The sequence below is a fragment of the Lagenorhynchus albirostris genome, chromosome 8, assembly GCF_949774975.1.
Source record: "Lagenorhynchus albirostris chromosome 8, mLagAlb1.1, whole genome shotgun sequence".
NCBI lineage: Eukaryota > Metazoa > Chordata > Mammalia > Artiodactyla > Delphinidae > Lagenorhynchus > Lagenorhynchus albirostris.
Window position 1 is genome coordinate 46,813,973 of NC_083102.1, and position 16,585 is coordinate 46,830,557.

General features: G+C 42.2%; 1 protein-coding gene across 1 annotated transcript in view; it reads left to right on the top strand.

Annotated features, from left to right (window-relative positions):
* Positions 1 to 16,585, top strand: part of CPVL (carboxypeptidase vitellogenic like) — a 101,400-nt gene that overhangs the window by 22,486 nt on the left and 62,329 nt on the right. Inside the window, 4 exon segments of the mRNA XM_060156046.1 lie at positions 3,044 to 3,158; positions 4,144 to 4,202; positions 5,613 to 5,692; positions 10,952 to 11,018. Coding sequence (XP_060012029.1) covers positions 3,044 to 3,158; positions 4,144 to 4,202; positions 5,613 to 5,692; positions 10,952 to 11,018 — 321 coding nt within the window.

Sequence of the window (16,585 nt, forward strand, 5' to 3'; positions counted from 1 at the left end):
AGCTTTTAAAACAGACGGGTGCCTGCCTCACCCCAGACCAGTTGAATTGGAATCTCTGGGATTTGGGCCTAAGCAGTAGTTTTTTTTAAAAAAAAAAAAAAGCTCTCCGAGTTATTTTAATGGGTGTCCAAGGTTGAGAACCACTGGCTCATGGGTAGCTCTCCAGGGCTTCTAGAAGCTCATGTGCACGATAGGAAGGAAGTGGGGGGCTGGAGGTCCACTGGAATGGATGGACTCACAGTATCTCACACGCCCGGGAGGCAGGAACTACTTCCATTTGGATTCCATCCTTTCTCCACCTCTAATACTCTCCTACTGCTGAGTGAATACAAGTGGAAGGTGGTCCTGGGGAGTGATATTGAATAGCAAGATAGCGGATTGGAGGGGAGATAAAAATCACTTGTTCAAACAAAACACACAGTTGGGGCCAGGCAGTCTAGGGCAGAGGTAGTTATATTTATTCAGCACAATAGAGTTGACAGTATCATTTCATGATACGTTTTCTCATTAGGGTCCTTGGGCAAGCCTCTGAGGTGAGCATTTATTGCCCTTTGATGGACGAGGCAGCAGAGGGCTGGAAGAATCTGAGGCCCAGGATTACGCAGCTATTACGTGGCCAAGTAGAACCAGCACCTGTCTGGCTACCAGTTCCAGGGTCACTCTGCTTCCCTACAGTGGCTTTAAAAGTCCAGCTTTGATGTTAATTTTTTCTCCCTCAACTTATAAGTTCCTGGTTCTCTTGAATTCTTTATAGACATTTGCAACACTTGAGGCAAGAGAACCAACTAGCGAAAAACTGACCAGGGAAGATGTCCAAAGGAGCAAGAATAAACAGCAAACGACCCACTTTTCCTATTCTCTCATTTATAGATGTTTTACATGAAAACTGTCTATAAATTCCTAGTATTTTTCTATTATGTTGAGTTGGCCAAAAAGTTCCTTTAGGTTTTTCCATAAGATGGTACAGAAAAACCCGAACTAACTCTTTTGGCCAACCCAGTAGCAATAGCTAACATCTGTAGAACAGGCACTATATGCCACTCACTGGGTTTTATGAAAATTAATTTATTTAGTCCTCCCAACCACCACATGGCATAGGTACTATCATTGATCCCCATTTTACAGGTGGGGAAACTGAGGTCCACAGGACTTAGGCAACTTGCCTAAAGTCACACAGCTAGTGGCCCAGATTGGAATCCAGTTTGGAACAAGAGCTCACAAGACTTATCCATTACACTGTGCTGACACTTGGAGCTACAGCCCTGATCTGAGTTCCCAGTCTGACTCTGGGCTCCAACTTTTTCTACCTGCTTCCTTAGTTATAATAATCATTCGTGCTTAATGTGCTTTTTATCATGCATTAGGTTTTGCTCCAAGGGCTTTACAAATATTATATTATCTCATTTAATTCCTTAACACTGGAGAGTAGATCCCAGGTGGCCCCTCCTAGGCAGGCTTTTCTCCAGCTCACAGCTGTTCTGACCGCTGCCACTCTTTCAGCCCGCTCCCTTGGCCCCTCCCCAAAGCTGCCAAAGGACTCTGTAGATATTTGGTGACTAGATAAGAGAAATCCCTCTGTCCCTGCTGTTTTCATGGTTAGAACCCTGTAAGCTCAGCTCTTCTTCCAGGTTCTTGGCTGTGGGTGCCAGATCCCCTCCCCTTGAGTTCGTCTTGCCTTCTGCCCACGGCCTTCTCACATCATCCAGATGGATGAGCCAATCCACTTTGACCTTCTAATGCAACACTGATCTGTCTCTGTGTGACTGGGCTAAGTAAGAGGTTGCAGGATTTCATTCTGGGCTGAAGCAGTAGGATCCTTTCTTGCCAGACCTGACTGACTGCACATCAGATGAGCCATGACATCCAATGAGGACTCACTATCAGGTTCTGCTTTGAGCCTTGTGGAGACCAAGTGGACCTTCTTTCAGATTGCTCCCAAGGCTTCACGTAGGGCCAGGCAACCTCCATGCTCACTGCTCTCCCACCCAGTTCTTCTCTGTCTTGAGGATTTCTTCCATCTACAGTATCATTCCCTGGCTCTCCTTGTGGCTGGATCCTTCTCAGCTTCCACGTCTCAATTTCATTCTCAGGATCTCACTGAGAACTTCCCTGATCACTGTGTCCAAAGGAAATGCCTCTTTCTTTGCCCTCACTCGCTCTTTTAACATCACCCTTATTTCCTCTCCACACTCTTTAATCCTCGTATTTATTCATTCATTTACTGTCAGTATTTCCAATGAAATGTCAGCTTGAAGAGGGCAAGGAATTGTCTTTTTCACTCACTGCTCTGCTAGGACCTCCTCCTAGCGTGGTGCCGACCCCCGCGAGGTGCTGCGTGAAAGAAGTAAAGACCACTCTGTCATCAGGGGTGACGGTGTTGACCACTACCAGTGGCTCATTTCCAGCATCCCAACCCTGCCAGTGACCTTTCCTTATTTACATCAGCCACATCTCCTAAATAAATCCATACCTCGTTCAGGGTTTTGTTGCTATTGTTTGCATGGACTAGATGACTCAGGGCCTCTCTCTGTTCTTCTCAGTTTCATCATGTTGAATGAAGTTCCTGTTATCTCCGTGGTCACCTTCTCTGGAAATAAAATCAGAAAGGCAATTTGGGCTCTCAGTGAAAGGGGAAAATTGTCACTGAGGAGGATGGATTCTTTGTTGTGCCTCTTTGGGAATATGTTGGTCAAATGGAAGAGTCCCCAGAAAGTTTAAAGAGCTTTAAAGAAATCTAACCGTGCCCTAGGCAGTATGCTGGGTGTCTAGGGGCACACAAAGGCTAAGCTTCTACAATCTGTGGCTTTTATGGCCATTAGTGAGAAAAGACTTAACTGCACAAGATAGATGCCGGCATATGAAACAAATACTAAATCAAAACAACAAGAGATGACAGTGGAGAGTGGTCACTGGGGTCTGAGAAGGCTTGATGAGACTTAGATGAGTCAAGGCTGTGAAAGACAGAGGGTTGGGGTAAATTTGCTTGGATGTATTCTGCAGCCTTAGCACTCTATTTAGTCACTGGGTTCTTTGTCCCTTCTAGATAGAGCCGTGGAATGCTCCAGTCGTCCTCTGGCTGCAGGGAGGGCCGGGAGGCTCATCCATGTTTGGACTCTTTGTGGAACACGGACCTTATATTGTCACAAGAAACATGGCCGGTAAGTGCTGCTTGGACTCTGTTTTCCCATGGAGAGTTTTTCATTTGAACTTTATATCTGCTCTAGAAATAACTTAGAGTGAACAGTGAGCCACTAATAATAGCTTTACAGTTCCAGATTATAAAAACATAACTTTCTGGCAACGTTTGTCCAAGAAGGAGGAGCCACCAGGGTGCGTGTCCTGGCTGGGCTGCTTTCTCCCTTAAAATTTGGGTGAAAGGTTCCAAGCTTTGTTCTGCCAGTCTCCTCCTGACTCAAGCAACCCGGGCTTATGAAAACAGTTGGTATTTATTAGTATTTGGGTAAGCCCTTTTGCGTAGGACAAATGGGTGGAATTATATCCCTAGTTATTCACATGAACTGAACACTGTACGGTTCAGTCACATGAATGATCGGATATCTTGGAAGCAAGATACTGAGGGCTGGGGCTGGCATGAAGGAAGGAATGGAGAAGGAACCACATCCAGCTGTAACCCAGGTTTACCTCCATCTCATTTTTTTGGTGGGGAGGGGAGACTGTTTACTTTCCCTGGGTCAGAATGTGGAGGGTGAACCAGTTTGTGACTCAGTATATTCACGTACACAATTCTGTGAAGTTGTGGTTCTCTTCAGCATTGGATGGGAGGAAGCAGATTCTGGAGAATTGGACATTAAGGATGATTCACCCAACTGGGCAGATGGGTTTATTACATCCCTGGTTGATGGGTGTTTCTGCATGAACCAGTTGCACGGGGTTTTGTTTCCAAAGTTCATCTTAGATGTAGAAACTCTCTGATTCTGGGAAAAGTAAAGGAGAGGAGGGGAGAAGAAAAAGGTGCCGGTATCTGTTCCCTACTATGAGAGTATAATGCAACGTCAGAGGGACACCAAGGGTTCGCTCACCTGAAGAGGACAGGTAGGCATGTTGGGCTCCTAACCAGAGCTAGGCATTAGATGGGATGTTTTATTAATGACCCAGTCTAAAACCTCTTCTCTGCTTTACTAGTGCGTGCCAGAGACTTTCCTTGGACCACTGTATTTTCCATGCTCTACATTGATAATCCAGTGAGTATCCCCAGGCTCCTGTGAAATGGCAGTGTTGGTCTCTCTTGTCTTTTTTCTTTCATTAAGTACATTTAAGAAATAGAAAAAAATACAGATTGAATTTTTTTTCTTTTTAAAATATAATTGTCTATTTAAAGAACACATTTGAAATTTAACTTTTCTAACATGTATCATTACATCCAAGTTTGGGAATTTTACTTGCTGCCTTCTCTCCTTCCCTCATTTCTAATCTTATAAAATGTCCTGATCACTGAATTATACCATCCAGGATAAGGGATTAGTTTCTTTCTCCTGATGATGTGGGTTTCGCTATAGCATGGGTTATTATATAGTATGGGAAGTCCTAATCTTTCAAACTGAGTTCTAGATATAAAAAGTCAAAACTGGCCCCCGTCACTTATCACAGTGAACAGAATGCCTCATCTCAGGGGGAGCAAAAGGTGGAATTCTCCTTGGGAAGTTCTTATGAATTTAAATCCTATAAACTGCAGTATAGGAAAGTAACTTTAGGGTCAGCTTCTGCAGATTGGGAGTATCTTCTTTGTCCTCTAACTAATTCCTCTAAGTTCTTTCATTTCCCAGATGGTTCAAAGATAAAACAGAAAAATAGGGAGAAAAAAGTCCAACATTCTTGCCCTCCCCCATGTTTTGTCAACCATCCTTTTTCCTAGTCTATAATACCGTATTTAAATAAAAGTTTAATTAAATGTCCTGTTCTCTTGGGTGTTTGGAGAAAAAACAAAAGCAAAAATATTTACAACTGGTGTGTGTGGAGGGGGTGCATTCCTTATGTATATTATTGACCCAAAATAAGTAGTAGCTTCTTCTATTGATTTACAGCTCAGTTGTCCATGAACTTCTAGGTATAAGGAAATATTAGTTTAAAGCTAATCTTTATTTTAAAGCCCCTTGTCTGCTGAAGGTGAAAGGGCTTAGTGGCCATATTTCCCATAAATAAAGAAATGGGAAAAAATAACTACACACACACACAACTATCTTTTATCTCCAGCCTAAGTTCCTTCTTAGCAGGCAGAGCAGTGCATCCTCCAGGTTTCAGAGAGGAGACAACTTGGGGTCTTTTGATACTATAGCAGGAGCCAGGAAAGGTGAATTTCTTGTTCTTAAAGCAACATCTGGCAGGGTCCCCGCTGCAGGATCAGCACAGCTCAGTCACTGACTTCAGGGCAGAGCTTTGCGCTGCTCTTTTGTTTGGGCTTGGAGGAGGGAAGGGGGACCTAGGTGACATGCAGCATCCTCCTGTGAGGACGGCTGAGTGCATGTGGGTGATGGCAAAAATCTGAGGTCAAAGTCATGGCCTTTGGAATAAGATTGATTTCCTTCCCAGGTGATATCTCTCAGCAGGACATGTGTTTCTCTATGTTTATACCTGCTTATTTATTTCACCTTCAGGTGGGCACAGGCTTCAGTTTTACTGAACATCTCCAGGGATATGCAGTGGATGAGGACGATGTGGCACGAGACTTATACAGGTAAAAGGCCCTGACTCTTTCAGCCTTCTTCAGACCAAACGTTTTTCTATTTCAACAGGAAAATTCTTCCAGTAGTAGAAATATTATTATTATTATTATTATTTTTTTTTTGCGGTACGCAGGCCTCTCACTGTTGTGGCCTTTCCTGTTGCGGAGCACAGGCTCAGCGGCCATGGCTCACGGGCCCAGCCGCTCCGCAGCATGTGGGATCTTCCCGGACCGGGGTACGAACCCGTGTCCCCTGCATCGGCAGGCGGACTCTCAACCACTGAGCCACCAGGGAAGCCCTAGAAGTATTATTGATTGGTCTTCATAGTCCATTTCCTGAAGATCTTTTAAGAATACTTCTATGTGAGGTGTGTGTGTGCGCGCACACGGCCTATTTTCCACTTTATTACATTATCATTGATAAGTATGAAAGTAGAGAAAGTAGCAAGAAGAACTGACATCTTAAGGCATAATTTTAATTTTGTAAACATAGCTTTTGAAAAACAATGGAAACAGAGCAGAATTGTTCAACCAAAGATGATTTTCCAACCTTTCACCTAGATGCCTAAGAGGTTTCTGCTTGCTTTCCAACATTATATTGAACTTCGCTCTTGCCAGGAAACAACATCTTGGATGTTTGTTTGTTTTCTTTCCCAGGATTCCTCTTTTTGTGGCCTTCACAAAATGCAGTTTTTTACTCTTGTGTTTCTCCTTCATGCCTTTTCCAGGCTGAAAGCTAGCTTGTTAGCGAGTCTCTTACTTTTCCCTTCATATTACAAAATTATTATTTTACTAAAAAAGAAATTAAGGAAAATGTGACGTTGTAAGCCTGATCAAACAGTATACGTCTAATGTCTTCCTTTCTTTTTCTTACATTCATTATAGCTATTTTTTAGTACTTGTTTTTAAAGTAAGTGACCTTTCTTATTCGGTCACATTTTTTTTTCAGTCTGTAAATTATTACTAGAGACCAAGTCCTGGATTCTTTCAGATCACTAGGGCACCCCTTTACGCATTGTAATAATTTACTAAAAGAATCTTAGTGGCCAGGAAGAGTTAACTAGCTCCTTTACCCTGCCCCCCACTTTTACCAAACACTCATTCTGCTAATTACTTGGTGAGCAAACCCAACCAATCCCCAAAGTGAAAGTGAATCTAATAGGAGTCAGAGTTTTTTGATCTCTGACAAAAGCTTTCCGTTTTATTCTTCTTTCTCCCCAAGGCCAATGGCTGGGAGGGGTGGGAGTGGGGGAGAGGAAGGAAGAACTTCCGGCCTCTCTCCCAGAGATTTTTCTCTCTTCTCTGCTGCCCCAGAAAATGATATGGTTGTTGTCTGTCTTGCACACTTTCATCTGCCACATGTCCCATTATTTTAACACTTGCATTCAGTTTCTAGGCGGGCTGGATAGGACGCACACTTCTGCTTCCAGATACAATGAATGGGTCCTGGGGGCAGATTAGCCAGATCCTGACAGGGGTCTCTTCCCTGCCCACAGCTCAGGCACCTCCTTTTTCCCCTGCCACAGACATAATCCTGCCCGCTGTCTTTTACAAGTTTACTCAAGCGCCATGTCTTTCTCATTTAGCACTGACTGTGAGCTCTCATTTTTCAGATTGGAAACCTGCTTCTCCCCCATACCCTCCTCCTACTCCAACCCTCTTTTGGCTTAAATCCAAACAACCTCAGTTGTTTAACTAGCAAACACCCTGAGGGCGGAGGGTCTGTATTAAAGAAATGCATCAGACCCTCTAAGCCCGAGCCTTGCACCCTTGCCCTTCCTTTTCTGACTCTCTTGCCCCTCCCCCAGAGATGGTCACAGCTTCCAGTTGACCCTCTGAGTGGATATTTACTGCTGACATGTGGTTCATCTCCTCTTGCAAGACATGTAAAGAGAACCTATTTCAAAGCATCCATTGTTTATAGATGTTTTAGTTCTTTTTGCTTCAGGCTCTTAGAACTGGAAAGTAGTTAATCAAGAGTAGTGCAGAAAACTGATTTCAGCTGTTTCCTTTATGGTTTGCACTATTTGTTTCCCTTTGTGACTAGAGTCTTCTCTCCAGCTGTCCAGATGGGTGTTTGGAGTAAGAAGGCCGCTTTGAAACCTATAAATTGTCTACTATTGGTTTAAAGAGTAGAACATTCTTTTTCTCCCTTTGAAAACCATCTTTCTTTTTTTCTGAAAATCCAATTCCTTTTCGCTATTATTAGTGCACGGCTGTAAGGAGACTCCTAAAGACATTTGACATTCACATTTAGGCTGCTTTTCTTTGTGTTTGGAAGTGAAACTTTTTCACTAACAAGATGTTTAAATTTTTTTTTTTCTATTTGGAATGTGTTTAGGACCACAATGCCTCTCTGGTTTAGAAAAATATATAAATTTCCTAAAGAATAATAAATTTTCTAACTGGAGTAGACCAGCTGGTGCCACTCTCCCTCTACCACTATTTTTTTTTTTTTTGCGGTACGCGGGTCTCTCACTGTTGTGGCCTCTCCCGTTGCAGAGCACAGCCTCCGGACGCGCAAGCTCAGCAGCTGTGGCTCATGGGCCCAGCCACTCCGCGGCATGTACCATTATTTTTTGATTGCCTACTATGTGCCCGACATGGTTCCTGGTGCTGCTGACACAGTAGTACGCAAGCTCCCCAGTCCCCACTCCCCCAGTGTGCCTGAAGTTGTCTTCTTAGCAGCCAGACGGAAATGCTGCTATTCTATTCCACGTATTGGTTTGCATGGGAGATAGTATGTATTGCTAAACAAAGCTTCATGGCAGTATGACTATGAAACAGTTTCCTATATTTAATTAGAACAATACTGCGTGCTGGGTGCAGGCAGAGATCATGGCCTGGCCATACTAGAAGTGGAATGAATGAATGCAGAGGATGGCTCCTGATCTGATGCAACAGAACGAAACCACCGAGATTCTTGTTGCTGTGCTGCTTTCAGCCTGTCAGCAACAAAAGCTATACCTTGTTTGGCTTTTGTTGGTACGGAGCTTCTGCTGAGATTATTTTAACCTCAGTTCTCCTGGATGTCTTGTACTTACTATGACCCTGACTCCACTAGAGCTGACCAAAGTCCAAGGTTGTCTTTGGATCTCTAATGCGTTATCATTTACGTCTATCTTCTCTGCCCTGAACCCATCTTCCCTTTTAAAAAAATTATCTGAGTATTTTCTCCTACTCATTCACCCTTGCAATCTGTGTTTCATCCTATTGTCCTTTAATGTACCTTTCTGCCACCAGGTAGCCGTTGACTAAAATTTGACTCAAATTGACAAGGCCTTGGCACAATGCCAGCAAGGTCGTCAAATGGAAACACCTGGAAGAGGCATGCCTTGTGTGCCATGTGGCGCTTGTGCCTGAGTAAATGCATGGAGTGCACGGCACACACATGTGCATGTATTATGCCTTATGTATTTTGGCATTTCTACTTCTAAAATTTGCAATTTTATGTGAGCATTATTCTAGATATTATTTTGAAACAACCCTTCACCACATAATGGTATAGTCCTTGATGAAAACACAGTTCAATGAGCAAATGATATATGTACGTGCAACTTACTAAATTTATCTATTTTATGCTTCGTTCCCATTTTAGAAAGACCTACTAAGGCCTTGCTATGATTAGCCAAATTTTTGTTCATATCCTACTGTGAAATTAAATCTCTGTGATAGCTTCCTCAAGTGGGACCTTGCCTTGGAAACCTCAGCTAGATAATCCTGCTTTTTCAGGCTGGAAGCAACCTAGGAGATTATCTCCTTCAGCTAAGATTGTCAGATAAAATACAGAATGCCCAGTTAAATTTGAATTTCAGATGAACAACGAATAGTGTTTTAATCTATGTATGTCGCATGAAATATTTGGAACATATTAATACTGAAACATTATTTGTTGTTTATCTGAAACTCAAATTTAATTGTACATCTTTTGTTTTTATTTGCTAAATCTAGCAGCCCTGACAATCCTCCAACAAATTCTTTAAGGAAATAAGCTTTAAGCTAAAGCACAAGGCTTTGTTCAGATTTACTATATTAAAATGTCTATTGCCATTCCAACTAGCAGGCAGAGAGAAAGGCAAGCAGTTTTTAGCCTGAAGTTTGGAGAGGGAAGGCTGGAGAATAAACTCCTATTTTTATATCAGCTCTAAAGCTAGCTCATTGCCAGCACAAACATGGACGCTGTATAATGCAGCTTCCCAGATTTAGTTGCTACAAAGATTTTAGTTACTATAAATAATAAACAGAGAAATAAACTGAAACTCTACAGTAGAGTTTAATGGTGGGTTTTTATGAAGCCTTTGAAAATTAAGTATTTCCAGGATCACGGTGATTGTAATGACCCAGTTTTGCCTCTGGGTGACCCTTGAACTTTCTCTTTCTCCTGGTTTTGCAGGGCCTCCTTGCCTTTCATGTTCACTGGCTGGTTTACGGCTTTTAGTCCCTCAGCAGGAAACTGGAACAGAAACCCTGCCTAGCTTCTCAGGCATTGCAATCTGGGTCAAAACATTCATAAAGCTTCTGAGTTTCACAAGTTTTTGTTTCCTGTCTGAAAGATTTTGTTCAAGTAGAGAATGATTCAATAATCCACCCTTTTCTTGCTTATTATAAAATAATTTCTGGAGGCTGTTTAAATCTATTTCAGCTTACCAAGGTGGCTGTTGTCATTCTTTCCTAAATGTGATTCTTTTGACCCTGGAGGCCACTGTGCATTTACTTCAATGTCTGTGACCATTTGGTGGTTTTCCCTTAGACTACAGTCATTTTACACCTTTTCTGTTCTTTGGTTATTAAAACACTGAAATGCTGGGAGCCCCGTTAGAATATAGAAATGTTCAGCTTCCCCACAGAGGGAGGTTGGTAAGCAACTAAGGTTCCCATTACCTCACCGCAACCCGAGATTAATGGGGTCATAAGGTTTGCAGAACTAACTCCACAAATTGCTAAGTAATAGGTGAAAGCCTGTAGCACTTTGCTCAAGGGTCCCCTCAACAGGTGGGTGATCCAAGTTGGTAACCCAGGGAATTGGAAACCTTCCCAGAGTGTTGATGTTCACTTGTCTCAACTTTGAGTATCACAAAGTAAGCCCACAAGTATTCTTCTAACCATCCACAGAGTATGGAGTGTTATGCACATGAGACGTTGAAAAAATGCCTACAGGAACTTATAGCATAATAGTATCTTAACTCAAATGTGAAGCCTATTGTCCAAGGGTGAAATTGTGTAGCATAGCATGATTCCATGTGATTTTTATTGTTGTTCTTCTTTTTGCAGTGCACTTACTCAGTTTTTCCAGTTGTTCTCTGACTATAAAGACAATGACTTTTATGCCACTGGGGAGGTGAGTTGAAGTCATGTTTTCTTGCATGCTTCCAACATCTTCAGGACTGAAATATATTATGACGCTTGTGGTTTATTCATTCAGTATATACACACACACACATCAATATTAATTCAGCCCATATAAAAAATTCTCCAATTATCCCGCAGATGTCCTCCATAGCATAGTTTTAAAAATTCAGTGCCCAATAAAGATTCATATATCACAGTGGGTTGTCATGTCTCAGTACCATGTCTTTGTTGGTGGTGTTGTCAGTTGTGATGATGATTATCCAGAGTCTAGACAAGGTGCCTTGTAGAATGTCCCATTTTCTGACTTTGTCTGACTCTTTTCCAATGCTTAGATTCACTGAAAACATTTGGCAAGAACACTACATAGAGGATGTTGTTTACTTTCTATTCAATCACATCAGAAGGCATATAACATCTTTGTTCCATTACTGGTCACTTAGTCAAGATGGTATCTGCCAGATCTCACCATTGAAAAGGTACCATTTTCCCTTTGAAATTAATAAATAATCTGAGACCATGTGAACATCTGTTTCCCCCAACACACACACCAAATATGTCACCAAGTAGTTTTAGCATCCACTGATGATTCCTGTCTGAATCAGTTATTATACTGGGGGTTATAAAATGGTGATTTTTCTGATCTATCTTCCTTTAGATATCATCTGGCATTCTTCTGTAGAGAACATCTTTCCTTCTTCCTCTTCTCTGATATGTACTTTAAAAATATCACTGGGGACTCATGGATTGTAAATTCTGTTTGCTGTGTTAAATTTTATTGATATTATTATTGTTTTTGATGCTTGTATTTTCCTATAGTTGGTCAATGGGAACCCTTCAGGCTGGCTCCTGTGTCCTTTTGACACATTGTCCCCGTTTGTCCCCGTTAGCCTTTGAGCATTTCCTTGCTCTTTGGCACAAATTAGTTATAAGTTATAGGATTATCTTGTAGTTTCCCTGCCCTAGCAGGGAATTAATTCTGGTTTTTTCCAGGGTGATTATGTTACAATTTAATGAACAGTTCATTTGCATATGTTGGTTTCAATCTTAAGGTTTGCTGTTTTTCATCCTTTTAAATTTAAGGTTATTTTAAAAATGTATAGCAGCCGATATTTTGAGAACACAAAAATTCTTAGGTGCTAGGAGTACAGTTGTGAACAAAACAGAAAAATTCCCTGCATTCGTACATTCCAGAGGTGAAAGCAGTGATAATGAAAGAAATAAATATGTACCAGATGGTCAGGCAGCGATATGTCTGAAAAAGATGTCATGAAAAAGATAAGCAGGGTGAGGGCTGGAGAGTGATGGAAGTGTTATTTTGGATAAGATTGTCAGAGAAAGTCTCTTCGGTAAGGAGACAATTGAGCAGATTCCTGAGTGACGTAGTGGAGTGATCTCTGCAATATCTGTGAGAAGAGCTTTCCTGGAAGAAGGAACAGCAAATGCAAAGACTCTGAGGTAGGGACAGGCTTGGTGCACTCAAGGAGAAACATTGAGCCTCTGTAGAAGGAGCTTAGATGGGAGAGGCAGGCTGATCGTGTAGGGCCCTGTTGCTCATGGCAGAGTGGTTAGACTTTATTCTAAGTGTAATGGGAAACCATTGAAGGGTTCAGTGTTTCCTGAAACAGTATTGAGAATCAAATTCAATTCAGTTCAACACACATATACTGAGTATGTACTATGTCTGAGGCTTTGGACAAGTATTAGAAAGTCAATGATTAAGACATTAACTCTACTGTAAATCAGAGTCTAACCATACAGGATGAAGAGTACAGTTGGAGAAGTAGCTGTAAAGACAAATAGTGTAAGGTGAGCAAATAGCTACCTCTCAATATGGGATCCTCAGGAAAAGTCAAACAGAGGAGACAGCAATTAAATTGGATTTTGAAGGATAAATATGGGTGTATTAGTCAAGGCTCTTTTGCTTGCAAGTGACAGAAACCCTATTCAAAGTGTCTTAAGTAAAACAGGGGATTGAATTGTTGGCATCAGGTGTGGCTGGATCTGGTTGCTCAAACCTTATCAGGATCTTGTCTCACGTTCTCTCCATCTATTCACTTGGCTTTGCACTTCCCTGATTTCATTCTCAGATAAGTTCTTTTCACCTGTGCCCTTGACTCTCCAACCCACTCCAGAGCTCTAGGTATAGCCTACCAGCTCAACTTCTCTTTCCCAATAATTCCACCATATACCTGAATCTCATTATCCATTTGAATCCCATGGCCATTCTAGAACTAATAACTGGAGTCAGGGGGATGGAGGAAGTGACACTCCTGTCATTTTGGTAGCAACCCTGGAAAACACCCAGTTCTCCACCACCAACAGAAGAGTGATCTGCTTAGTGTGTAATTCCTCGTCTTGCAAATAATGTGACAATGTTGTTAACCATCATGTTGAACTTTCGGCAAAGCTACCGAATACCAAATGAAAAAGTTGACTTGTCTATCTCATGTCTGCCTGGTGGTTTCATGCATGTAGTTTCTGAATGTGTGTGGCAAAGGACAATTTTCTTTTTATATTCTCTGCTGCCAGGATGAATACTTTTAAGGAAACCTGTGCCTTCCAAGTGATGAAGGAAGACGGGAATGAGGGCAGGCAGAGCCTGGGACGGAGATGCACTTGCCAGGCAGCAGCATCTTCATGAGAACCACACAAGATACATTAAATCTGGGGGCACATCTTTTTCTAAAAGGTAGAGCACTAAATAATGCCTTGATGGTTTATTATTGGCAGAATGCTGTGTTTCCCTAGTCTACTTTGTCCCACCTGGTCTTTCGGTTTTAAGGCTAGGAGGCAGAATGGAGAAGTGGAATTCTGGATTAATAATCAGGAGACCTGAGGTTCATTGCTGGCTTTGCCTCTCTCTGGATGATTCCAGACAAGTTCTGTGACCTCTCTGGGCCTCTGCTTTTCATCTTACAATCAGAAGGGTTGGTTTTTAGATTAGATCACTTCCGGGGATATTTTACTTTACTGGATACTCAACTGTAGTTACCTAGATGTACTCTTAAAGCATCTGTATACAATTGCAGTTTTAACATAATACCAACCCACCCTCCCTGTGTCCGCCACCATAAAAAATGTTGTAATAGATTTTTCAAGAAAGGGCAATCTTTTCTCTTGTGAACTCTTAATTTCCTGAACAAATAATGCCGCTAGATTTGTAGAATTGTTCTTGGAAAACAAATGCATAAACTCAGAAATGGTTTTCTGCTTTTGATTGCAAAGGTACTAGACCTAAATATCCTCCACATTTGTGTGCTATGAATGAGGGTAGCCTGGTGCTCAAAGGGGCTGGAACAGCTGTTCAGCGCCCTAACTTTGGTGTAAGGGAGTCTGGAAGTAATAACAGTACCTACTGCATGGGGTTGTTTTGAGCATTTAATTAGATAATCCTCCTCAAATATTTAGCAGAGTGACTGGCTGTGGTGAGTACCCAGCATATGATGACTATTATTACCATTCATGTTGAAAAGCTATATTAAAATGTTATGGCTCCAAAGCATATGGCCTAATGCATGTAAACAGGGGCTGAGATGTTTACAAGGCTCTGCTCACTTGTTCTTGGGGTATGGCATTGTCTCCCCTCTTATTTTGAAATCATCTTTAAAAGAAATTGTTTGCTCCATCAGAAAATGATGGTGGAGCTTAGAAGTTTTGGATGGTAGCAAAATGTGTGGGGACCGATCCAGGCCCTTCGCCCCTGCCGTGTGGACCACGCGAGGCCACAGCAAGGCATAGTGCAGACCTGCAGTTGGGGCAGCGGAGAAGGAAGAACTGCTTTGTCTCCTTCCCTTCTCTCCATTTCTGCCCAGAACACCAACTGGAATTAATTTTCTCTAAAGAGAGACAAATGTGTCTATAAATCACCCTCCTCAAGGCATGAAAAAAATGTACTTCAAAAAGAGGAACAAGCTGCATTTCATTCATATCATTAACTTTCTTCCTAAGTGTCATCCTTTCCGAGCCAGTAACTATTAGTGAGATTGCTCTTTTTCTTGAGGTACAGACACTCTTTAGGATCCACTCAAGTGTATGTGGGCCCAGCTAAAACTTAAAGCACAACAGCCCTGGCGCTGGAAGGCAGGGAGGTGACGGTAGGGAGGGGTCTGCCCACTGGCCTCTGAGCCTGTGGCTTTCTGTCCACTCATGGGAAAGATTTAGCGTGTAGAGGCGTTTGTGCCAATGGGTGGGAGCACTTCCAAACTGGCAGGGCATGTGGTTAAAACTGGGCATCTCCCGATCAGCAGGAGAGGCCTACTTTCCTTAGAAGCAGTTTTGCAACCGTGATTAATTCGAAGGCTGAATCTGAGGCAATACTTTGAAGCTATTTAAAAATTAGTGAGCTTAATAGGATACTTTATCTTCATCTGCATGAGTGAAGTCCTGCTGGGCTCACAGGGTCTGATTTCTTTATTGAAATCGTCATGGTCCTGGGTTCTGGTGGCAGGCTCCCAGGAGGTGAGAGCCAGGTTTGTTTCATTTGTTTCATACAATACCAGGCACAGTGTTGAATGGATGTTATAGAGTGGCTTCACACACGGCATTTGCCAGATAAAATAAAAATATCAATGATATTTCTCTTTGGCTGTTTTACATCTCTTTTCATGGCTCTTCTCTCCCTGTACTGCACCCCAGGCCCTGGGAACCTCCTTTCTACTCCCTTATTTTCCAGGGTCATCCAGTGCCCTGCCTGCCACCCAAGGCCTTCCTTTCCTTGGCTGTGCTGTGCTCAGGTCCTATTTCTCCCATGCTTCTTCCATCCCCATCATGATTGTACTGTTTCTCTCCCCCATTCTGACTTGTTACCAGCTCACTATCCATTAGAGAGAATCTGATCAATTAAATGTACTTCCAACATACTTGTCCTTGAATAGAGGACAGAGCCTAAGCCATAGAAAGATACTTGTAATAGGGGAACTTCACGCACTGACATACGTGTGAAGGGGTGGGAAGGGAGAACTACCCTAACTATAGGCCTATAATTGTTTTATGTAGGCCATACCTTTATCTTATTAGTCCAGGCTTATGATCATTAAATTTGGTGATTAGAAGGATGCCTTCAAACGTATCTAGTCCCCTTGTTTTATTTGTAGATCTTATTTGAGAATGTTTATTGAGAGTGGATCATATGACAGGCGTGATGCTAAGCAGTGTTTCGTGCATTACCTTGTTTAATCGTCACAGCTGCCTTATGAAGCGGGCACTGTTATTATCATCCCCATTTTACAGTTGAGATGACTGAGGCTTAGAGAGGTCACGTAGGCTTTACAAGCTCACCCAGCCAAGATTGGAACCTAAGCAGCCAGACTCCATCACCCAAAGACTGTAGTCACAGGATGGGCTAAGGATGGTAACCCGCTTCGTGAAGATGCTCTCTGGAGCCTGGCTCCTCAAAACTGCACTGTTTCCAAGACTTGCCTTTTCCCACAGAATAGATCCACTGTCTGTACAAGGGAGTCGGACATCCCTTACATATTTTGTACAGAATCTCTAAGGGTTACTAACCTTATACAAACAGAAAAGAAGTTCTCTAGCTTCTTGGATATTTCTGTCTTT